This window comes from Eleutherodactylus coqui, chromosome 5 (assembly GCF_035609145.1).
Source record: "Eleutherodactylus coqui strain aEleCoq1 chromosome 5, aEleCoq1.hap1, whole genome shotgun sequence".
Classification (NCBI taxonomy): Eukaryota; Metazoa; Chordata; class Amphibia; order Anura; family Eleutherodactylidae; genus Eleutherodactylus; species Eleutherodactylus coqui.
The window spans coordinates 120,781,623-120,807,036 of record NC_089841.1 but is presented as its reverse complement, the minus strand read 5'-3'; the positions used below and the strand labels follow the sequence as shown (position 1 = coordinate 120,807,036).

At 43.0% G+C, this 25,414-nt stretch overlaps 1 protein-coding gene across 1 annotated transcript; it reads left to right on the top strand.

The window, feature by feature from the left end:
* The first annotated feature begins 10,939 nt into the window (after window positions 1-10,939).
* TICAM2 (TIR domain containing adaptor molecule 2) lies at window positions 10,940-24,787 on the top strand. Its single transcript, XM_066603086.1, has 2 exons — window positions 10,940-11,017; window positions 22,197-24,787. The coding sequence occupies exon 2, from the start codon at window positions 22,228-22,230 to the stop codon at window positions 22,843-22,845; it is 618 nt and encodes a 205-aa protein (XP_066459183.1). The 5' UTR covers window positions 10,940-11,017; window positions 22,197-22,227; the 3' UTR covers window positions 22,846-24,787.
* The last annotated feature ends 627 nt before the right edge of the window (window positions 24,788-25,414 follow it).

Sequence of the window (25,414 nt, the reverse complement as noted above, 5' to 3'; positions counted from 1 at the left end):
CGCCAGCCCCATGGAAAACTGTTGAAGAACAACATTGCAATCTCCTGCTGCGGCTGTGACAGCCACGGTGGGAATAAAGGGAATCCCCACAGGGATGCGAGGCTGTTTCCATGTGAAAACTCCGATCCATGGTTTTTTAGGATTGCGAGGGTGATATCACCCTCGCCAGTGTGAAGGAGCCCTTAGGCCGCTTTCACACAGCCAAGAAAAGCTCACATGAATATGAACCCCATTCTTTTGAATGGGGTCATATACATTAGCGATTTTTACCCCGCATCGCGTTGTGATGCGGGAAAAAAATTGCAGCATGTCCTATCTTTCGGCGTTTCCTCGGAACGCCTCGCCCATTGTTTTCAATGGAGCCGACAAAAGTATCGCACAGCGTGCGATACAGGGTCTCCCATTGTAAACAGGCATGCCATAGGATTGCTACTACCCTGAAGTAATGCAAGGTGTTTTTGACACACAAACAGTTCGCATGTGCAGGGAAAAAGCACGTTCCACGGTTCAATATCGCACTCATTCGTGTGAAAGCAGCCGCAGGTGAAAAAGGCTTTAGGCTCATTTTAGATCTGTCCTTAAAGTAGTGAAATCACAGCAGCACTGCCAAGTTTATCACTTCAGTGAGAGGTGAGAAGAGAATAGTTGCAAAGCTCATAAACAGGACCAGCCTCCATAGTCCACAAGTGTCAGTCCCATGCAAGTAGTAATGAGCAGCATGAAGAGTGCTTCAGTAAAAATGCATCCGTCTTGATGCTCCTTTATTTCTCCATAAACACAGCATGATGTTTCGACCCACGCAGGGGTCTTTTTCAAGTGTCAGAGGCTCTGCTAGTCAAAAAAAAACACCATGGTGGAACCGTATCCAGTTATAAGTCAATGGGGTCCGATTCAAATAGCATACAAATGAAAATGTTACCTCTAATTAGCACACTTATATAGGAAAGGCAGGACCTAAATCTTCTGCAGTGACTAGTTCACTATGAGGGCTCGAACTTCTGCAGACACACCTGATGACTCAGTACAACTACCTGTTTCTGTAGTGTGAAGGGTGTGACCTACAATGTGTTTATTTCTTCTTGCAATGCAATTAATAAATAACAAAGTACATTTACCATTTCTTTGCTACTTTAGGGTGTGTTCACACGTTGCTGATTTGCTGCTGATTTTGGTTGATTTCACTCCTTTTAATGGAAATCAATTGAAAGAGTGAAATCTGCTGCAGATCCACACCAAAATCTGTGATTTTAGAATGTACCATTAAGGTGTGTTCACACATCGCTGATCTGCAACAAACACAGCAGCGGATTTACCCTTTCTATCTGTCACCATTATATTGGAGGGGAATTCAACCACATACTGAACAGAAATGATATAAAATCCAATTTTATGATGATTGAATATCACGTCAATATCATTTTTATAAGGCTGGATTTACACAGGCATATATCGGCCGGGTTTTCACGCCTGACGATATCCGCTGTCTCTCTGATGCATTGGTTTACAATGCATCAGTTCACATGGGCGTATTTCCGCGGCGTAAAAGAGCCAGTTGGCCAAGATAGTGCATTTCAGCTGGGCGCTTTTGCATTTGTGTCGGCTGCATAGACTCCTATGGGAGCCTATGACAGCTGCTGGAGGTGGGAGGGAGTTTAGCAGTGTGACTGCTAAACTCCCACCCCCTTTTCTGCTCCACTCCACCCCTTGCCGGCTGTTTGCAATGGGAGGGGGTGGGACGAGGGTGGAGATAAGCTCCACCCCTATCCCCGCCCCTCCCATTGCTGGCTGCAACAAGGGGCAGAGAGGGGGCGGGAGCTTAGCACACTAGGGAACTAGTGTGCTAAGGTCCCGCCTCCTCCTCTTGCAGTCGGTGAGGGGGAGAACAGTTTAACAGAGCTAAACTGTCTCCCCCTGCCCAACGGCATTACGGGCTCGGCGTATATGCATCGGTCTCGGGCCGTCTGAATGGGCGCACCAATGTTAGTTTTGTGCGCCAGTTCACGCGTTTTTATGGCTCCGTGGGCGCACATAAAAACGCTAACGGCAATGTGAATAAGCTCTAAGAATGGCAGAGAACTGTAAAAAAACACATCAGGTGTTAATTCTGTGCAAATTGAAAAAAACGAAATATATCTTAATGGAAAATGCCTTTTCTATTATTGTTTCATATGTGATGTTGTAGTGTTCTACACGTGGCATAGTGCTATGCGGTTCCTTAGTATGAAGCCATACAGTCTCTATACATGACAGGTTCTGGCAGACTCTGTGTGTAGGGGGTTGATATCTTTTTGTAATCATCTCTGCCGAGAAGCAACAAGTCTCATGGAGCTTGCAGCAATTTTTTGTTCTTCTGTTCTAGTTTCATGGGGCCTCCATACCAGCCCTATCACAACTCCGTGGTAAACTGATTACGAAGGGCTCCTTCACACTGGCAATCGCGATATTGCCGTGAGAAAATAAAGGCAAAATCACAGTTTTGTTCTGGTGATTTTTAAGCATCAGCGATGCTCTTTCTTGTGAAAAAGTGTGCATCGCTGGCGAGTGTGATTTTCTCGGGTGATAAAATGACACGAAAATCAATAGGAGTTTCTAATGTTAAAAACACACCGCACGAAAATCACAGGTTCGTGCATTGCGATGCGATAAAAAAAAAAGGCATAGGGAAACATGGGCTAGAAAAAAATCGCAAAACGCACAAAGATAGGACATGCTGTGATTTTTTTTAATGCCACATCGCATGAGTGAAACATCACAAATGGGAATAAAACCATTGAAAATCAAATGGTTGGTTTCATATTTCTGCGTTTTCACTTACACTTGCATCACACAATTTTATCACAAGTGTGCAAGCCCCCTCATACAGCCATGTACAGGAGCTCATAGTCTTACTCTAACTGCAGTATTTATTAAGTACCCAAAGGTGGCAGTGCAGTTAAGTTTTTAACAGAACACTACTGGTATATGCGCCAGTCACTTTCATATATTCTGTTGCCTTAGAAAGACAGATGACTGTCATAGTAAATGCTATTAGACATTCCACTGTATTCTCTATACACTCAATGTCGGTTAAAATGGACATTTATTCTAGCCCCCCCCCCCCCCCATCCCTCCAAACTCCCATCTGTCATACTTCAACAATACAGCCACAGAACTGAAAAGCAATATTAGAAGCTTTGCTTTTTGTAAGGATTTTGCAAACAGTACCCCCACAATGATTGGGTACTATTGTAGCTTGTCACCACCAGTAGCTACGGGTTTGACAGGGCTTGCATGGAGGAATGCCCCTGTCACGCACCTAGCTCCCGATTAGCTGAATTCTCTGCTCTGTTCTCCCCCATGGCCACCCCGCCGACGACAAGGTACAACAGTACCCAATGATTGTTACATGATCTTAGACCCCCACACCTGCCTATTAAACGAAATTAAGGGACAACTGCACAAGTTTGTCTTAAAGGGAGCTTATCATGAGATTCATGCTGTCCAAACCACAAGCAGCATGAAATCTCAGCAGACTCCCACTTTACAGACTGCTTTGTTGGACTTTGAAATGTTTTGTTGTCTCAGAGAATACAACGTTTAAATAGGAGTCGGGGGGTAGGAGCAGAAGAGTTATCAGGACCGCTCTCTGCCATTCTCAACCTGCCATGCTTAGCTAGATTGATAGGTTTCTTCCTACTAGAATTTTTCTAATGAAACACGTAGAACCAGGATAATTCTGTCTATCGTTGTGGTGCCATATAATGTAAACCACTAACGTTGATACATTTTGACCTTTTGTCCTGATATATCTGGGGGGTGCTCTTGTAACCTTTATGACTGCAAAATTAAATGCAGTTGTGGAACCAAAATAAATATTTCCTCCATTGTGATATTACCGATTGTAGACCACCAACGGTGAAGCATCTTTTCTGACATAACTGTGTGAGGGGTTGAGCTTATCCCTATGGTTGGGTGATTCTATATAGTTTTGGTGACTGTGCACCACACCCTTTACTTTTGAGCTTGAACTCTGCCTCTCTTATTTAGAGGTATCTTCAACATACCGAGCAGGTCTGATGGTTGATGAGCTCTACAATTCAGAATTACCTTTGTCAACTTATTCAGAAGGGGACCTCTACTCATGCCTGACCCTATTCCAGTGTCCGGGAAGAGTATAGTTTGTCCTCTATCCTTCTGAGGTTTCTGACCATATATTGGTATCTGTTAGTCCTATATGTCTGTTTGTTTTATGTAGCCCATTATTTAAATATTTTTTCTAATAGAATTTAGTTATAGGGTTCGTAACCCATCTGTGAAAGAGCTTATTTGATTTAATTTGGGACCCCTCTGACCTGATAACAGTTCTGGGGTCTTGGACCCCTTTACAGGGAAACCCGGACTTTCCCCAGGGAGACACAGGTCTACCATTACTGGACAGATTGGCGGTTCCACTCCCGAGAGTATTGGATCTAACCAATAAGGATGGACTTCTCCCACTCAATTTGATTTTGGAAGAGAGGGGACCTGTGGCAGGCTCGTGGTTTCAATACCTCCAGCTGGGGCACTTTGTTCGAGCTCTGGGACCAATCTCGGATCTAACTGTGCTTTCTACCCCCTTTGAAGAGATGTGTGACAGTCTACATCAGCCGAGGGGGAAGATCTCCGCGGTCTATGGCATTTTGGTGGCTGCGGAGGGCCAGGATCTAGGGAGGGGATTCAGGAGGTCATGGGAAATGGAAATAGGTCAAACTCTGGAGGAGAGAGAATGGGCCAAGGCATTATGCCTTTCTCATAAGATGACGGCTTCTGGCAATCACCAGGAGCTGAACTATAAATTGATAACGAGGTGGTATCGCACTCCTGCACGACTTGCCCGGTATTACCCGGGAACCTCTGACCTGTGTTGGAGATGCGAGGGTGGGGTGGGCACGCTTACGCATATCTGGTGTTCCTGTCCTCGCATTTCTGGACTTTGGAAGGAGATCGAGGACATATACAATGCCTTGAGTTGGGAACCTGTGTTGTTTACTCCTGAAATTGCCCTATTATTAATCTTGCCAGGGCCCATTGGTACGAGCAAGAGGATAATTCTCATATTTTTTCTTATGGCTATGAGACTAGTTATCCCCCGACTCTGGAGATCTCAGAGTTCCCAGACGAGATTGAATTCGGCAACAGCTATGGACGAAATAGGCCATATGGAGGAATTAAGAGCCAGAGATGATGATAATTACTTGGCCTATTGGTCCACCTAGGAGACTTGGATGTCATTTTGCAGCTCTGTGTGGTTCAAGCAATGGCTGGTGACTGGAGCCTTTCCTAAACTGGGTTAGGCAAAGTATAGTGCAGCTGAACCTGGACTGAGGCATTTCCGCTTTTCTTCTTTTCTTTCATTCTATTCTTCTTTTCTTCTTCTATACATTCCTTCCTTACGAGCCCTCTAGGCTTTTTCCTCATTTTCACCTTCCTCCCCCTTCCCAATCTCCCCATTTCTCTCCTTCTTTTCACGAACTCTGTATCCCCTGACCTTTCCGGGTTACTTGTCTCAAGGGTCAGCCTGGTATAGGTTGCAAGGGAAGTTTACTCAATGGCAAATATTGTATTGCATGAAGTTTCTAATATACACTTATTGAACAATAATTTGGAACCCCTCTGTCTCGGTGAATAGTTTCTCCCTACTTGTGTATAGAGGGAAATTTGTCAATCTAACTGAGCCAGGCGGGGAGAAGGTGGAGGGCAGCCAACCCAATGATTGTTCTCTCCTTTCCATAGCAAAGCAGTCTGTAATAAGTGAGCCTGTTGGATGGTTCGGTCGGCATTAATCTCACGAGAGGTTCCCTTTAACAAGATGGAAGGCAGGACACGTCTTCATATATTTTCTTATGTGATGAAGTGACTTTGGGCCTCAGCATTAATTTTTTTAAACTGCCCCAGAAAAATGGAAGTTTAGCTGTGATGAGTTGCTGAAGGCTATAAATGAGCCCAATTATTGACGCTTAATAAACTCTGTACATACACAATTACAATGGGTATGCGCAGCGTTTATATGCAACGACGCTAGACAACAGAGCAGGAAATGTAACTAAAAAATTAAACAAAGAAGCCTACTCATGACAGCATGAGTGAGATACTCTATCAGAAGGGATATCAGATCTTCTTAAGGAGAGCACCTAGAAGGTGTGTGAGGAGACACCTAGGAGGTGTGTGAGGAGACTTATAAGACGATGCAAGCTGCTCTGGGAAATATATGCAAATAAGGACAAAGGAACAATACCCCTGCAGCGCCACCTATTGGATGGCAGCATTCCTCAAAATCAATTTCTGACCCTTTTTACAAATCTTTATAACAATGATTGGGAATTAAATTTCTCCTCAGAAGCACAAGGCCTTACACGAACAATGGAACTGGAATGCTGCCAGTGAGTCAGAAGTAGGCCAAGTGGATTGTCAAGTAGAAGGTAAAAAATACTTCATTTTAATGCCACCCATGGTTTTAGGCATTTTTTCCCTTCCACTGGACAACCCCTTTAATTTATCTATACGAGGGTCAAACAGCAGATCACTCACGCTGTTCTGCAATGTTACCATTTCTGCGCTATACTATGACTCCAGTCTAGACTTTGCAGAAATGAGAGAAGGAAAGAACAGCCGACCAAAAAAAAATGGCTGAAGTTCCCTTCACAAGAGGAGTGTAGGTGCTACATCTATAATACAGACATTATAATGCAACAGTGTTGGAGCCATCAGAAACTAGCCCCACAGGAAGAGATGATTGGTTAGACTTGCCGTGACAAGCAATGTTTTTTTGCCTGTACAACTGAAAGGTATCACAAATACTTATGTGACTAATTGCTATTTTTCCAGAACAAAGCGTACAGAAAACTATGCAGCTGTGTACCTAGCACCAATGAAAGGAAAAAGCGATAGGTGTGAAGAAAGAGAATATCATTAGTGGAAATTATTTGAATTTGTTAAGGACTCTTTTAGACAAGCAGATTTATCTTTCGAACGAGCAACGCCATTACAAAATCTGTTTTGACAGGCAGATATATTTTTGGCTCATTCAAACAAGAAATGATTCAGAATCGTTAAGTCTTTCACATTTACTGCATAAGTGAATGAGAGGAACTGAATGGTCGCTGTTTAAACTGAACGAGAAGTGGACGAGCCAACAATGCTTTTTATCCCTACATAAACTGGACAAGCGAAAAGCGAACGATGATCATTCGTTGTTCGGTTGTTGGCTGCGTTTAGACTGAATGATTGTTCACTTTTACTCATTTGAACGATTTTTTTGAATAATAATCATTCCATCTATAAGCTCCCTTAGGCTGGGTTCCCACAGGACGGAAATCTCGCGAAATGTTCCCAGCGGGGCTGCACGGAAATTCCGAGAAATTTCCGCAGCAGAAAGGCTGCTTCGAATGGCATGGGTTTGAAGTGGCTTTTCAGCCTGTATTTCACTGCGGAAATCTCTCCCCATAGAGAGAAGAGAGCCTGCAGTGGAAAAGGCGATAGAATTGATGTCATGGATTTGAATTCCACGTCGCATGTCAGTTTCTGCGCGGTTTGTCTGCAGCAGACTGTCGGCAGCGTGTAAACGAGATTTTTGAAAATCTCGTCTACTTTGTTGCTTAGTCTCTGGTTTAAAAATGCATGCAGAATTTCCGTGTTGAAAGTCCACACGGAAATTCTGCGGCAATTCTGACCTATGTGAACCCAGCCTTAGTCTCACACCGTACAAAAGGTAATATATTAGTTCTTGGCAACCTGATAAAATCCATTGCAGAAAAGAGAAAACAATGTATTAACCAGCTCAAGACCAACAGTAATGTATCCGTCCAGCACCATGGCCCACCTACTCATTGCATACCAGGTATCGCACTGTACATTTTATAGCAGTGGTGCCTGGCTTATCAACTCAATCCCACTCGCTGAACGGGACTAAGCTGCTGAAATGCCATGTGACAAATGAAAGTGATATCACTGGCCTAAGAAGAGACCGTGGTCATCACCTGAGCACTGCAGCCTTTTCAAATACCAGATCATTGGGAGTCCCGGGTGGCAGACCTCCACCGATTGTATATTAATGACTAGAGATGAGCGAGCATGCTCGGATTAAGCAGTTACTCGAGCGAGCATCGCTCTTCTTGAGTAACTGCTTACTGGTCCGAGCAGGCTTGGGGGGGGGGGGGGTGGAGGACGGCGGAGGGTAGCAGGGGGGAGTGAGAGAGATATCTCTCTCTGCCCCCCCCCTTCACCCCTGCCGCCCCCCTCCCATGAGCCTGCTCCGACCTGTAAGCAGTTACTCGAGAAGAGCGATGCTCGCTTGAGTAACTGCTTTATCCAAGCGTGCTCGCTCATCTCTATTAATGACTAGAGATGAGCGAGCACCAAAATGCTCGGGTGCTCGTTACTCGGAACGAAATTATCGCGATGCTCGAGGGTTCGTTTTGAGTAACGAACCCCATTGAAGTCAATGGGCGACCCGAGCATTTTTGTATATCGCCGATGCTCGCTAAGGTTGTCATTTGTGAAAATCGGGGCAATTCAAGAAAGTGATGGGAACGACACAGCAACGGATAGGGCAGGCGAGGGGCTACATGTTATGCTGCATCTCAAGTTCCCAGGTCCCACTATTAAGCCACAATAGCGGCAAGAGTGCCCCCCCCCCCCGCACTGTCAGCATAAAGATCGTTCTCCTCTGCCACAGCAGTAACAGCTGTGGCAGAGAAGAACGATGTTAGCCCATTGAATTCAATGGAGCCGGCAATACAGCAGGTTCCACTGAAAGCAATGGGCTGCCGGCGTGCACGGGATGAATTGTCGGGAAGGGCTTAAATATAGAAGCCCTTCCCTGCAATTCATCCAGAAATGTGTAAAAATGAAAAAAAAAATATACCGTATATACCGGCGTATAAGGCGACGGGGCGTATAAGATGACCCCCCAACTGTCACCTTATACGCCGGGAATACAGCGGAGCAAAAAATAAAAATCATTACTCACTTCCCCCGGCGTTCTGCGGCGCTGCTGCAGGATGTCGCTCCCTCCTGGTCCCCGGCAGAGCATTGCTTTCTGGACGCAGGGCTTGAAATCCCCGCCTCCAGAAAACATACGTGCCTTCAGCCAATCACAGCCAATGACAATGATGTCATTGAATGGCTGTGATTGGCTGACGGCGTGTGTTAGCTAATCACAGTAGCTTTCTGGAGGCGGGGATTTCAAGCCCTGCGTCCAGAAAGCAATGCTCTGCCAGGGACCAGGAGGGAGCGACAGCCTGCAGCAGCGCCGCAGAACGCCGGGGGAAGTGAGTAATGATTTTTATTTTTTGCTCCGCTGTATTCCCGGCATATAAGGTGACAGTTGGGGGGTCGTCTTATACGCCCCGTCGCCTTATACGCCGGTATATACTTACCTTGTCCCGGCAGACGGAGTTCAGCGCGGCCGGCCTACAGTGGGTGTGAAGGGGGTGTGAGTCAGACCTGCCCCCTGATTGGCTCAGCGCTGAGTCTGACTCACACCCCCTTCACACCCACTGCCGGCCGCCGCGGCTGAACTCCGTCTGCCGGGACAAGGTAAGTATATATATATATATTTATTTTAACACATTTCTGGATGAATTGCAGGGAAGGGCTTATATATTTAAGCCCTTCCCGACAATTCATCCCGCGCACGCCGGCAGCCCATTGCTTTCAGTGGAACCTGCTGTATTGCCGGCTCCATTGAATTCAATGGGCAAACATCGTTCTTCTCTGCCACAGCTGTTACAGCTGTGGCAGAGAAGAATGATTTGTCTTCTATATGTTCTCAATGGGGTCGGCGCTGCTGCCGCCGGCCCCATTGAGCGCATATAGAGAAGAAAACAGGAATCGCAGATCGCAGATAGGTGCGATCTGCGATTTCTATGGCCTAAGAAGGACCGTTGGGGTTCTTGAAGCCTAAAATCACTCCTAACGCTCTCCCTATAGCAGCTCCAGCATCAACAGCACTTTCCCTGAACTATGTCAGAATGCATTTGTGGCGAGCCGCGGGCGGGCAGATTTTAATACTCGGGTGACACCTGATCTCGCCAGCCACTCACTGCAGGGGGGTGGTATAGGGCTTGAACGTCGCAGGGGGAAGTTGTAATGCCTTCCCTGTCTTTCTATTGGCCAGAAAAGCGCGCTAACGTCTCAGAGATGAAAGTGAAAGTAACTCGAACATCGCGTGGTACTCGTCTCGAGTAACGAGCATCTCGAACACCCTAATACTCGAACGAGTATCAAGCTCGGACGAGTACGCTCGCTCATCTCTATTAATGACCTATCCTGAGGATAGGTTACCAATATTTTAGTCCCTGGAAATCCACTTATTGCCAGATTCACATGACTGTATTTGCTCAATAGGCAGTGAATAGAACCAACTGATTTCAATGGGTTCATTCACAAACGCATATTTTGGGTGCCCAATTCTGTCACGCAAAAGAATACACATCTTCTCTTTTCTTAGACTAATTCGCCATTTCAATTGGCTGGGGTCGTGGTCGTGTGTTTTTATGTGCAGATGATTTGTGCATGCAAAAAATTAAACTGTACGACTAAAAAAATCTCAGCACATCCTACTTGGTCCAACGTCTCGGATGACATTCACCCATTCAAGTCAAGGGGTGCGCAATAAAAGAAAATGAAGTGTATACAGAGGACATCCGTGTGCACTCCATTTTCACTGATCGTTGCTAAATAAGGTTAGAAAAAAAGCAGAGTCAAACATATCCTGAAATTAGAGGAACAGATACGTTAACTGAAACTACTTTGCAGACATCTGAGAATATTGCTAACTTTATATTGTAAAATGTGTATCAAGCGGGGACTTCCTCTTTGTGGTCACATGATGTGCAAATGTTGCCAATGCAACACGTTTGCACTTACACAAACTTCCTTACACGTGGGTAGTTAAAATATTCTTCCGGCTCGCTATGAATGCAGGTTGTGTGGGAATAAACAGACCATTCTGTGCATAATCAAGTTAAACTGCTTTTTCACAAGGGAACAAGTATAGGTGAGTGAATGATAATAAGCAGAGATGGAACTATGTGCACAGTTTGTACTGAAGTAGGATTTGATTACAGATGGCTGGAAAAAAGCCTGCTGATTTGTATAGGCTTGCTTATAGAAATTGGCTTGCAAAATTATAGAAACACACCCCTATGGTGTTTTTTCTATTTTGTTGTATTACAACCTGGAATTAAATTGGATTGTAATGTAGGTTTATGTTAATGGACCTGATGTCATAGTCCATATTGTTAAGCCCCATTTGTACACAATTATTATCGCTCAAAATTCGTTCAAACGATGGCTTTTGAGCGATAATCGTTGTGTGTAAACGCTTCCATCTTTCACTCTTCGGCTGAATGATGATTTTTAGGTGAGCATAAAATCCATCGTTCAGCCAGAGAAAGATAGCAGGGACTGTTTGCTGTGTTCACCAGGGGCACAGCTGATTATACATTGTATTCAGCTGACAGCCCATGCAAAGACTATGCAGCTGAGTGCAAAGTCCAGACCACATGCTGGGATTTGCAAACAGCTGCTGAAGGCTCATATACATGCAAATAAAGCTGATGAAGTGCTAATGGACATTAGTGTCCATTAGTACTTTATGCAAAATGATTGCTAGAACTGTCAATCTTTCAATAGTTTGAAACATTGTCTTTGTGTGTAAATGAGCCTTTATAGTGGAAAGAAAAATGCCTGATTTAAAAGGAAATAACTCAAGACTGTAGAGTTGTGAGTGTGGATCTCCTCAACCTCTTTGCTGTGAAACTCTAAGGTCTGGCCAAGAACTCACTTCAGAACTCACATAATTAGTTTAACCCCCTAAGGACATGGCCTATTTTGGGCTTTAGGGTGCAACAATTTTTGGCCGATTTTCATCTCCATTTTTCAAAAGCCATAATTTTTTACTTTTCTGTCGACGCGGCCGTATAAGGGCTTGTGTGTGCTTTTTGCGTGGCGAACTGTAGTTTTTATTGCTGCCTTTTTTGGGTATATAGACTATATTGTAAAACTTTTATTATTTTTTTTGTATGATAAAAGGGAGAGAAAACGCATCAATTCTGCCATCGATTTTTTTTACAGCGTTAATCATGCAGCATAAATGAGACAATCCATTTTTTCTGCGGGCCGGTACAATTACAACGATACCAAAATTCTTATATTTTTTTTTAGGTTTTTCCACTTTTCTGAAATAAAAACCCTTTTTTGGAATCTTTTTTTTTTTCTAAATCGGTGCAAAGACCTGTAGCTTTTTTATTTTTCTATGTACGGAGCTCTGTGAGGGCTTATGTTTTGCAAGACAATCTGTAGTTTTTATTGGTACCATTTTAGGGTACATGGGGCTTTCTTGATTACTTTTATTGTGCTTTTTGGGAGGCAAAATGTTAAAAATTAGCATTTTCCCTCAGTATTTTAGCATTTTTTTTACGCTTTTTGCCATGCAGAATAAAAAGCATGTGCAACTTATTGTACACGTCGTTATGGACGCAACGATACCACATATGTGTTTTGTTTTTTAACCTTTTTTATACTAATATGAGAAAAAGCACCTAAATCAGTTCTTTTTTACATTTTTCTTATCTTTTTTTACACTATTTGTGTCCCTCTGGGGGACTTGCAGCACAGCACTGATGATCGCTGTGATAAGGCATTGCAGGACTTCTCTCCTGCAATGCCTTATCGCTTATACAGCGATCACAGGCTCTGGCAATACAGGACGCCGGTATGTGGCGTCCTGTTGCCATGGCAACCAGCTGGGCTCTCTGCGATTATATCGCGAAAGCCTGGCAACTTCACAGAGGGAGCGAAATCTTTCCATTCCACGATCTACATATATCACAGCAGGGAAGGAGTTAACAGCGGTGGGGGGGGCATCTCCAATGCACCCCCGCTGTTGCAGCGGGAGGCCGGCTATTGCTAACAGACAGCTCCTGCGGCCGGATAGCGCGAGACCTCTTATGATCTCGCTCTATCCCCAGGACGTAAGTTTACGCCCTGTTGCGGGAAGTATCCTGCTGCTTTGACGTAAACTTAGCGGGAAGGGTTTAATAAGGTATGTAAAAAAAAGTATCATATGATGTCAGTACAACTACAACTGTTCTGAAATACCCTTGAAGGGGTTTTTCAGGGAAATACTATTGATTACCTATCATCTGGATAGGTCATCAATAGTTGATCAGCTGGGGTCTGTTGCTCGGGACCCGGACTGCTCAGCTGAGTGGGCACATACTGTCAGCGGCGCAAATACACATAGGCCTCCGCGCCGACCTCTGTGTAGTGGCTGGTGCTTGTAACTGCAGGCATGGCTGCCATTGATTTCAATGAGAGCCGTGGTTGCAGTTATAAGCGCCAGCCACTACATGGGAGGTCAGTGGGGAGACTTCCTCTCCAAATACACAGAGGTCGGAGCGGAAGCTTCCGTGCCGACCTCCGTATAGTGGACAGCGCTTGTAACTGCAGGCATTGATTTCAGTGAGAGCTGTGTCTGCAGTTACAAGCGACGGCCAGTACACAGAAGTCGGCCTGGAGATTTCCACTCTGACCTCTGCGTATTTGCAGCACTGACAGCATGTGACTGCTCAGCTGATCGGTCGGGGTCTTGAGCGACGAACCCGAGCCGATCAACTATTGATGACCTATCCTAATGATAGGTCATCAATAATATTTTAAGTCTGTGGCAAGTAGCATAAAGACCAAGGAGTTCTTCAGACAAAGCTGTTGAGAAATATAGATCATGGTTGGGTTTATAATACAATATCCTATGAACTGCTCACTTCAGGTCCTTCCACAACATTTTTTATAGGATAATGGTCAGGCCCCTTTAACTTGGCTGTTCCAAAATGTTAACTTTATTCTTCTTTAACCATTCTTTTGTAGAAGGACTTGTGTGTTTTGGGTCGTTGTCTTGCTGCATATCCCAAACATAAAGCTGCTTATTCAAGCCGAAAAGTTCTATTCTGGTCTCATCTGTCCATAGAACATTATTCCAATAACCTTCTAAGAGATCTTTAGCAAACTGCAGATAGACAGCAATGTTCATTTTAGAGAGCAGCAACTTTCTCCTTGCATTCCTGCCATGTTTACCATTGTTGCCCCCCTGATGGTGAACTCATGAAAATTACAATTAGCCAACGTGAGAAAGGCCTTGAGTTGCTGAGAGGTTACCTTGGGTTCTCTTGTGACATTGCGGACTACTATACGATTTGCTCTTGGCGTGATCTTTGTTGGTCAACCATTGCCGGGCAAGGTAATAATGGTCTTGAATTTCCTCCATTGGTGGAGTCCAAACTTTTTAGGGATAGTTTTGTAACCTTTTCCAGTCAGATGAGCATCAACAACTCTTCTTCTGAGGTCCTCCAAAATCTCCTTTGTTCATGTCATGATACACTTCTACAAACCTTTGCTGTCAAGATCAGATAAAACAGGTTGCCCCCTCACACCTGATTGTCGTCTCATTGATTGAAACCACCTGAATCATTTCACCTTCAAATTATCTGTTACTCCTAAAAGTTCACAGACTTTTGCCACTCACAGACATGTAATATTGGATCATTTTCCACAATGTAATATTCTTGACTTATTTGTTTAATTTGGTGCTCTTTATGTACTTTTAGGTCTTGTGTGAAAATATTATGTAGTTTAAGGTCAAATAAAAGCAGAAATATGGAAAATTCTGAAAGAGTCACAAACTTTCAGGCACCACTGTAACATAATGGAAATAATATGGCATGACTACAAAAGTGTAACCTGTAGAGAAAGAAGGGCTATTTCAAATATGCACAGTGTTTGTATGCTATGTACATTTAAGCCTATAAGATAAACACAGACCACAAAAATGAATTACCCAAAATACAGTATATTCAGAATTTTTTTAGCACATACGTATATAATAAAAACATTAAAATCACAGTACATTACATTCACTGATAACCTCATCTTAATTAAACATGTCAACAGAGCCTCCAACATATGTGCAAGCACGATACCAGTGCTCAGATACAAATAAAGTGCATATGCATAAATAATACCATATTGAACTATGAGATAAGAATGTCACGACTGGAGTCCAGGCAGGTGGAAGTCCCTAGTCCTACCCGCAACCCCTGTCCCTACTTACTTGCCCCTCTAGGCTAGGCCCTAGGGCGACAGTCTCTAGGCTCACTAGGGATGCGGTGCAGGAGTCAGACTCGCAAAGAAATACAGGAAAACAAACAAACACAAAAGCAGGTCAGGCAACCCGGGTCGGCAACAGGAGAGAACGAGGTACAAGGGGTCAGGCGAAGTCGAAGTCAGGTCCAAAGCAAGCGAGATAAAACAGGACATCAATTCAAAGTAACGCGGGTGTAGCTGGAGACCAAACATACACTGGCAAGGTCAGAAGAAAACTGGGGTAAGTTGCTGAGTTTAAATGCTGTCAGAACTCTCGCCCCAGCAGCTGATTGGGGCGGGGAGCCTGACAGCAGCAGGACCCAATCATGAAACGTTGGGAGAAACAACCTCTGGCGCCTGCTAAAGACAGGCAGAGACAGAGCAAGCACGCCCGGGTGTCATGGCAATGGGGACACGGCGCGTCCCCAGCAACCCAGCTATCTATGCGCCCGCTCCCTGAGCACGGGAGTGCGCCCGGAGCCGGTGTCCAGGATTATGGCAGCCAGGGGAGGTCACAAAGACCGGGGCTGCCCTGCGAGACACCCCCGCAGCCCGGGTGATAGGACCGGCGGTGCGGGCACGGACATCCCGAGAGCCGCCGGTCCTAACAAAGAACAGACAAAATTTTATACAACCGTCAGACAATAATACTATTAAGGATGAGGGTTGCATTCTGACACGCGTTTCGCCTCAGCCTCAACTTGAGGTAATATGGGTACCAGTACTAATTTAAATATAAAATAAGTGTATTAAAGAGCCAATAATGGTTTATAAACTCATCTGATAGTTGCTAATCATGTCCCCAGATATGGAGATGCCATGACTGTTCCTCCAACAGGGCACTGGAGGACAGTAGAAAGAAGTGGGTACGTCTCAGCACATGCGCAAACACTGTGCATACACCCTGGAATGCACTAGATATCTGCTCACTTCCCCATACTGCATGTATCTACAATGGTAATACGACACCACGCTGTGATGCAGATCAGACACACACGAACAGATAGGGAATTTAGCAGATTTGTGTTGTACTTTGTATGAGAATCAACCCTAAATCACTGAAAAGGCTGAACATACGGTGAAGCAATACGTATTTGCCCATGCAAAGTGAAGAGAATATATCAAATATTCATACAACAAAAAAATTGTTCACCTATGAAAATGTATGCAGTTAGAGCAACAATTTCATGTATGTACATGCATTATATAAGTGGAAAACAATGAAAGTGTACTAATAAAGTACATACTGTGAATAAGGCCTTATTCACATGACCGTATATATGCAGCTATTTCGCTGCGTCCAAAAATCAGGCAAAAATCACGACTATCTGAATCATTGGATTCAAATGTATTCATTCAGATGAGTGATTTTGCTGCATAAAAAGAATCGCGCTAGAAAAAATAATACATCGGCGACTGTTTTTGGTTTTATACTCACATTCATAGATAACTAGCTTCATTTGCATGTATTTAAGTGGGTGGTCTGTTCTCTGAATACATTGCTATTGTTCTCCAGCAGGACAGCAGCTGAAAGAATGTTATCAGCACTGCCCGCGGAGAACTCAGCGTGCGGTCCTTCTTATCAGGAACGACTAATTTTAAGCTGAGCTGAACTCAGTGATGGACGAAAAGTACACAGTAAGTGCATGATGGGCACTCATTTACACACAACGATTATAGCTCAAAAGATAGCTTTTGAGCAAATTTTGAGCGATAATCGTTGTGTGTAAAAGAGCCTTAATGGGCTCTAATGCCCATTATTAGCTTATTAGCTTCATATGCATGTAAATGAAGTTCCCTTCGCTGTCTGCATATAACAGCAGGTGGTCTGTTATCTGCATACAGCTCCATTGTTCTCCCATGGGACAGCAGCTGAAAACAACGTTATCAGCACTCCTGTGGAGAACAACAGTGTGCAGTCCCTGCTATCAGATGGCCAGCCGAACATTCGTTTTTATCCTGAACTAAAGATCATCGTTCGGCCAAAAAACTAACGATGGTAGCATTTACACACAGCGATTATTGCTGAAAAGACATCGTTTGAACTAATTTTGAGCGATAATGGTTGTGTGTAAATGGGTGCTTAGGAATCAAAAAGCATTTGCTGGTGATAACAATATAGGGCATTGTGTATAATGTGGAATATGGTAATTGCAATTATTGTATAATACTTTCTGTAAACAGATATTCTGGGAATCTACTCCATAATTACCCAAAACAGCAACATTATTTTATAGATCTATTATGCAATCACCAGATTATATAATGGTAATGTTTACAAGTGGGCACAGCTAGTCATGCAGTAGCATGAGTCAATGCAACATACTAATTAGAATATAAAGTACAGATTATACATGAGGACAGTAAATAGTTTTGCATTTATAGACTGTTACATAACCACCTAGCAGAAGAACAGTTTATTCCAAGGACAATATTATCTTCTTACAGAACTTGTTCAGATCCAACATGCAATAGAAATACATATTATAATTAATTTGTTTAGTCAGTGGGGAGAAAAGTGATGACTCTTAAGGATAACAAGGAAATAAAAAGTGGAAAGTGCTTCCTATAAAACCATATAGTCCAAGCAATATTTTCTATATTCTCCCTTAAAATCTCATACCCCTTTGTGGCACTACAAAAGTAAATTCATCTACATTCATATATTTTCTACTGTTGCACAAATAGCAATTTCCAACATATAATCATACTTGGGAAAATACTTTTTTTTATTATGGAATACAGGCAATTTTACGGGCTGCTTTTTCACAAGACAATTTGTTGGATCCTAAAATAGTTGCATTCTGCCAATGAACTCACAGAATAAGGGCAGGGAGTCTGAATTCCTTACCATTCTGTAAGATTATTTTTGGGCCACTCCCACTTCAAAAAGTTGGATTCCAATGATAAGTATATGTTAGAAGACATTTTTATTCCCCTACACTTTAACTGTAGTTGCTAAGATGTAGTTTCCAAGTTCATCTAGACAAGTGGATATCCTTTATTACAAAGCTTTGTATTTTGCAAATTTTGAGATGAACCTTTAACCTTCTTACTACTTTCCTCACATGATTATGCAGAAGATCTAGCAAAAACTAAGGCTGTATTCAGACGAACGTATATCAGCTCGGTTTTCACGCCGAGCCGATATACGCTGTCCTCATGTGCGGGGGGCGGGAGGATGGAAGACCCAGGAGCAGGATCTGAGCTCCCGCCCCCTCTCTGCCTCCTCTCCGCCCCTCTGCACTATTTGCAATGGGGAAAGGCGGGCCGGGGGTGGGGCTAAATTCTATGAATTAGCCCCGCCCCACCTTTCCCCATTGCAAATAGTGCAGAGGGGCTGAGAGGAGGCAGAGAGGGGGCGGGAGCTCAGTTCCTGCTCCTGGCTCTTCCATCCTCCCCCCCCTGCGCATGAGGACAACGTATATCGGCTCGGCGTGAAAACCGAGCCGATATACGTTCATGTGAATGCACCCTAAGGGTGAAGCCACACGAACGTATATCGGCTCGGTTTTTACGCCGAGCCGATATACGTTGTCCTCGTGTGCAGGGGGGGAGGATGGAAGAGCCAGGAGCAGGAACTGAGCTCCCGCCCCCCTCTCTGCCTCCTCTCCGCCCCTCTGCACTATTTGCAATGGGAAGAGGTGGGGCGGGGCTAAGTTGCTAGAATTAGCCCCGCCCCCATTCCACCTCTCCCCACTGCAAATAGTGCAGAGGGGCGGAGAGGGGGTAGAGAGGGGGCGGGAGCTCAGTTCCTGCTCCTGGCTCTTCCATCCTCCCTCCCCCCCTGCACATGAGGACGACGTATATCGGCTCGGCGTGAAAACCGAGCCGATATACGTTCGTCTGAATGCAGCCTTAATGTAATGATTCGGATAATGACAAGGAATTGGGAACTCAAATAAATATATATTGCATACGATGGTTAATCTCCTATTCATTTTCTAGACTCTGCCCCTGTCTTGTAGAGAGAGAGCTTCCATGGTAGCAGTACTTCAATTCCATGCAGTACTTGTATGATTATCATCATATGCATGTCCCCCATAGAGTGTCCCAGTAGCATTCATTCAGCTTACCTGTCCTTGCTCTGACATCGCCTCCAGCCTACATTAGCACAGGAAAGCTGCAAACAGTTCCAATGGGTCTTTTATATAAAAAGGTTCTATCTTATTTATAAAGGGCCACATGTCACAAACTTTCAAAGATATTAAAATACCTGAACTCTGCAATACAAGTATATGTAAATGGTATATCCAAAGACAGTTATAAATGCTTTGCAAACAACAAACCTTTACTAAGGGTTTCTAAATAGTTAAACAAAAATCACAAACCAGAAACTAATCCACAGAATGCAGATATATCAAGATTTTTCTGTAAATACATATGAAAAGGTTTTCTGCGATGTGATAAACTGAACGCACACAAGAGATGCTGCAGAACTCTGTGAGCGCTGAGGCATGTGCTAACATTGAAGGAGCATATTATGTAAAGTCATCACATGAGCATTATGTGACTATGAAACTGACTATCAGGGAAACAGTTTAGTCGATTATAGAGAAATATCTCTGGTCTGAGTTACTATACGAATGACTGTATGAAACTGTCATCCTGACGACTAAATGTCTATGGTCCAAAACATCTCTCATTAAGTTCCCACCTATGAACTCGATGCCTATATTGTAAGTCCAAGCTATCTATCACAGGGTTTATCCCCTTAGACAGCTCTAATAAATAAAGCAAAAGGGATCCAGGGCACACAAGCTATATACAAGCCTCTTCTCTCTAGGAGACTCCTATTGCAATCGAGTCACCTTTGGTTTTTGAACCCAGGCGTAATCATACTCACCCAATCAGCATTTCACCTCCATACCACAGTACGTTATCGTGCCCTTAAAGGATAGTAGACTGCTGCTGGTGGCAGATAGGGGTGAATGGTGTTGCCCCTTGACCCTTGTTCAATCAAAGCTGTATGACATCTTTGCAACATAGATAGTACACTACTAACGTTCCTAAGGGGTGGGGACGGGATTTGTGTGTGATTTGTCATTGTCTGTCCTAAGCTAGTTAGATGTGCCACTTATTTGTTCATGCGACACATGTCGTCATTTTTTGTTATATGTTGTGCCCTTTGTGTGGTTTTTAACAAGTATTAATAAAACTTATAATTTTTCCCCAAGTCTTAACTGTGATAGAACATTGAATATATGGATTTATTTCTATATTGATTAAACTTGTAAAATTTTGGTCAAACTGTATAAAACCATCTGCCACAACAAGGCATCTCATCAGATGGGACTCTACACTAAACAGACTCCCCTCTCTTGAGACTAGACCTCCAAAATGAACTCGGAGCTGGTAGGATCCAGGACAGATAGGAGGAGTGCATGACCAAGATGAAGGCAGCCACACAAAGACGGCCTATTCAGATGGGACCCTGTACTAAGTAGACTCGCCTCTCTTTTGACTAGGCCTTCAAAATGAACTCAAAGCATGTATGGTCATCTTTTTGTAAAAGATGGGTTCAAACAATTTGATCTAAATGTGTGCTAAGAACCTCAAATTTGCACATAGTCAATATAATATATGGCAGTAATGCAATTCAAAATACATATATGATTGCTCACTTTCACATTACAGCCACACCATTGTTCACCTGTGTATCAGTGGTGTCGTTTTAAAAAGTGCCAGGGCTCTTGCAGTTATACGTAAGCACTCTGCAGACTGTATAGGGATTACACTGCTGTTAAATCTATTGACTCACAGGTGACATCTTTGTATGATGTTGGTTTCTTTACTTTCCTTCTCCATCTGACCCAGATCGCTATGATGATTTCTATTGATGACTGTAGAGTTTACAGCCAGGGCATGTTTGGTTACCACGTAGATTCTGACACAGATTTCTCCTCTTCATTTGAAGAAAAAACTGGTGCAGATTTACTTATACTGTTGGATAAAAAGTGAAAACTTAGACCAGACAGTCTTAAAATGGGCCAGATTTATCACAGTGGTTCACACTGGATGATGATTCTTTAGATGCATCTTTAGAACTGTCTAGTCTATTAGTTGGGTTAGTTTTACAACAGTTTTTGCATCAAAATTTTGGCGCATCTTTGGCACACATGGTCATAATTAGGGCACAACTCTTACCCATTAAAGTGCACTTCTTCCTACCAAAAAAGGCATCTAAAAGTGTCTACAACACATCATAAATATAGTGCAAAGCACGTAAGGCAGTTCTCGTGCATTTGCAATAGTAAATCTGATCCATTCTGTGGGAAACCACCGTAAGGGATAAAACCAGAGGCCCAAAGGAGAAAGACGTCGTTGTTGAGCATTCATAAACATATTCAGAGTGGAGTCTTAAGGTGCTTCCAATATTTGGAAAATGCATATGCTATTTTTCCAGAAAAACAGCTACCGTTTCTAGAGGCTATGCCTAGTATTGCATTTCAGCCGCACTCACCCGAATGGAGAAGAACTCCAATGCCAGATACAACCCAAATCCTTTTTATGATACTTGATTATGTAAAATACCGTAAAATTATACAAACATTTCCATGATCAAAATCAGTATAAGGCCGCCTGCACACAACTGGGTCAGATTCCGCATTTCTTTATTCTTTACTGCGGATGTGTCGATGCACATGCGCAGTACAGATTATGCCGCGCCATTGCTAGGCCATAACACAGATTCCGTGGCCTTTCTGGAATGATGATTGGGGAAGGGCCGTGGGTCAGACGGCTTCCATTGACTTTAATGGAAGCCATCTGCATGGAATCTGCCTAAAAATAGAGCATGCTGCGATTTCCCCCCCCCCTGAGTGGAAAATTGCAATTGATTTCCACTTATGGGCAGAAAAAAACGCTTTTCCATAGCATGCTATGCACGGTATTTGAAGCAGAATCCGTGGGCGGAGCCCCGCTATGGATTCTGCAATACAAATCCGGTCATGTACAGGTGGCCTAAAAAGTTCATGTCTTTTTAATAATGAAAAAATATGCAAATCATGTAAATTGCTCTCTTTTTCATGCAGAAATTCACTTACCATAATACTGACACTGATAATGGGCAACGGCAAATGTGCCAATCGGAGATCAGACACTGAGAATGGTGAAGAACAAGTCATCACAGAAGAATCTAACCACTCATTTATTACTAACCGCCCTGCTGAAGAACAGTCAACTTTCACAGAGGAGATCAATGAGGCGGGAGATATATTTTATAAGTTTGTCATTTTACATGCAGAGGCTGATGAATCAGAGGCAATACGAGTGAAGAACATGCTACAAGACGAATTTAACATTAAACCAGGTCTCATATTTGCAGAAATGCCTGCAGGACAACAAATTCTCAAAAACCTGGATAGAGCAGTGAATGGTTCAGCTTGGACTATACTATTACTGACTGAAAACTTCCTCAGAGAAGCCTGGTGTGAGTTTCAGTCCCATGCAACTTTAATTAATTCCATTCACATGCAGCATAAATATAACTCGGTGATTCCTGTGAGACCAAAACACAATTACCTTCCAAGACAGAAGACACCATTTGCACTGAAACTCATCAACTCATTAGAAGAAGGGAACCCAGAATTCTCAAAGCAAGTACAGAAAACCTTTCGGGATAGCCTATATAAGAAACAGTATGATATATGGAAGGCTGAGAAGGACAGTATGGAATTTTAGGCCAATAAATAATATTGGACTCATATGAATAGTTCATGACTATGGGAATATTGCATCTTGGTTGTAAAATAAAGACATCTGGCAGGGTATAAGTTAATGGGTTCATCAAGTCAGGATACAGATCTCACAACATGCCAAGACCAAATTGTCCTGAATAGCCAGAATTATTGTGATAAAGATTAATATTGTATTTATTTTTGGTTGAGAAAAGTGAAATCAAACTTAAAAAAGGGTCATTTTTCCCCCCCATTGATTTCAATAGGATTAAATAGAAACGGAAAGGCTTCCATAAGCTTCCATTCCGTCAGGTTTGCGTGTTTTGAACAGAAAGATCGTGCAGTCAATGGGGAAAAAATAGATCAGTTTCTCTCCTCCAAAACCAGAGCAGAGAGACGGAAACCCTGAACTAAGCCCTAACGCAAGTGTTAAAGTAGCCTTAAGATCACTACCGGACAAAATTATACATGATGTACATACATTAGTACAAGTACAAGTCTATACGAATATACTTCAGGCTTTAAGAAATCATTAACAGGAAAATCAAGTATTTCCGAAACCATAATGGGGTATGGGTGTGCCAGATTTATTGCTCTATTATCAAGCGGCAATGTTGGAACCATTCATTTTTTTTGTGTACAGGGGATCCCATGTCCAGATGGGTCTAGACTGAGTTAGCAAGTGGTCTTCTACACACATTGTATTGACCACATTAAAATAACCACTTAAGGTGGAAATATGCACCTAAACAATCTGCTATTTTTAATATAAAGAGCTGCTTATATACTAGAGATTGTATCCCTGCTACAATGTTGGACTTGGGTGCCTAAGTCCCATTAGTGGAAATGATTCTGGAGGCTCAGCATACAGCTGCATGAAAACATTACCTAATCCTATTCAGCCTCATCCCATGTGCAACTTCACTATCCCTTAAAAACTGCTCCACTCTTGTCATTTCCATAGTACTAGTGCCAACCCAATTGCCCTAAATTGTACATATAGCAAAATAAATGGATAATTAATATCAAAAAAGTTTGACCATATGAAAAAGTGGTGGCATATTGCTAGGATATGTCATCACTGTATAATCAGCAGGCTTGGACTTCGGGGACCCTATTGATCGAAAGAATGAACAGGCCACAGCACTGGTTCAGCACAGGTCCCTAGTATAGCCTAACCCCATTCCAGAACAGCAAATAAAAATGTAAAGTAATCATACTGCCATATGTTGACCATGTGGTGGTCAGATACCAGTCCTACACAAGTGCTATAAAGCGTATCACACGCTGTAGATAATGCAAGAGAATACAGTATAGTCACAGGCGAAACACATAGTTATTTAATTTGGGAACTTCTTGCCCAAATAGTATTGCCTGAGGAAGGCAATTCAGATAAAAGTACAGTAGGGGCATAACTAGAAAACTCTGGGTTCCACAGAAAAAAACAGATCCACGTCTGAATAGAATTGAATCCAGGGGATTCAAGCTACAATACTACGATCTTTCATCCCCATACAGAGAGCTTTTATTGGTTGGCTGTACATCTAGCCATGTATACGGAGAGATGTACAGTCGACCAGTGACAGCATGTAGCTTTATGCCCGCATAGACGAGGCGATCAGCCAATGAATGAGTATTTGCTTATTCGTTGGCTAATCGTTTGCAATTTTACACTGCCCAACAACAGGGCAAAAGAATGTTTGGGTGAATGTTCTTGTTCTGAGTAAAAAGCCCTTTGCGAGTTGTTTTCCAAAGCCGAAAAACCTTTTAAGAACTTCCAACAACTTCGTACAAGTAAGGCAGGCAACGTCTTGCTGCACATTCGTCTTTATGGCTAGTTTACAATTCAACTGAATATGCTAAAATTAAGTAAGAGTAATGTAATTTCCTTGCTGATATGTTCGTTATTGAGACTGTAACCTGCCATGTCTGTAGAATCTTGGCAATATCTACCCTGGTTAATCTGCTATGTTTGTCACTGTTCCAAACATTCAGCTCATGTTCATCTGGTTGCTTGGCAGTTAGTGTTTTGTTTTTCTGCTTCGCTCACCAGGCTTGCACTAGGTGTACCCAGCCCAAGCTGGAGCCTATGACTATTTGTGGACAGCTAAAAATATTGTACAGCTTCCCTCTTCAAAAGTATCTAGACTGGCCTTGTAGCGACCTTTAAAAGGTATGAACAATGCACATCATGTACAAAGACTTTTATGTACCTCTATAAAACAGTTGTGTGGTTTCCGCTGCTGCAACAAGTAGAAAACCATACATACAGTGTATACATATGAGTGTTACATTTGTTATTTGCTTCTTCTGTATTACTGATGTTCCACCCTAGCACTTAAAAATTAACCCACAATCATTTCTAACACATGCAAAGTAGAGCTTGTTTTGCCGTCTCGAATGATTGACAAGGTGGAGTCTTATACAATGGGCTAGTTAAACATTTGTGCTACTAATTCTGCAACTTTGGATAGGTGATAATTACAGAATAGTTACATACCACAGCTATGTGTGAGATGGTATGCGAGTAATCTTGCAGAGCTAGCAGAGAATATAAAACACTATCCACTGGA

Coding starts and splice junctions, on each gene's coding strand:
- TICAM2 (XM_066603086.1), top strand. CDS start 22,228: ATGGGCAACGGCAAATGTGCCAATCGGAGATCAGACACTGAGAATGGT.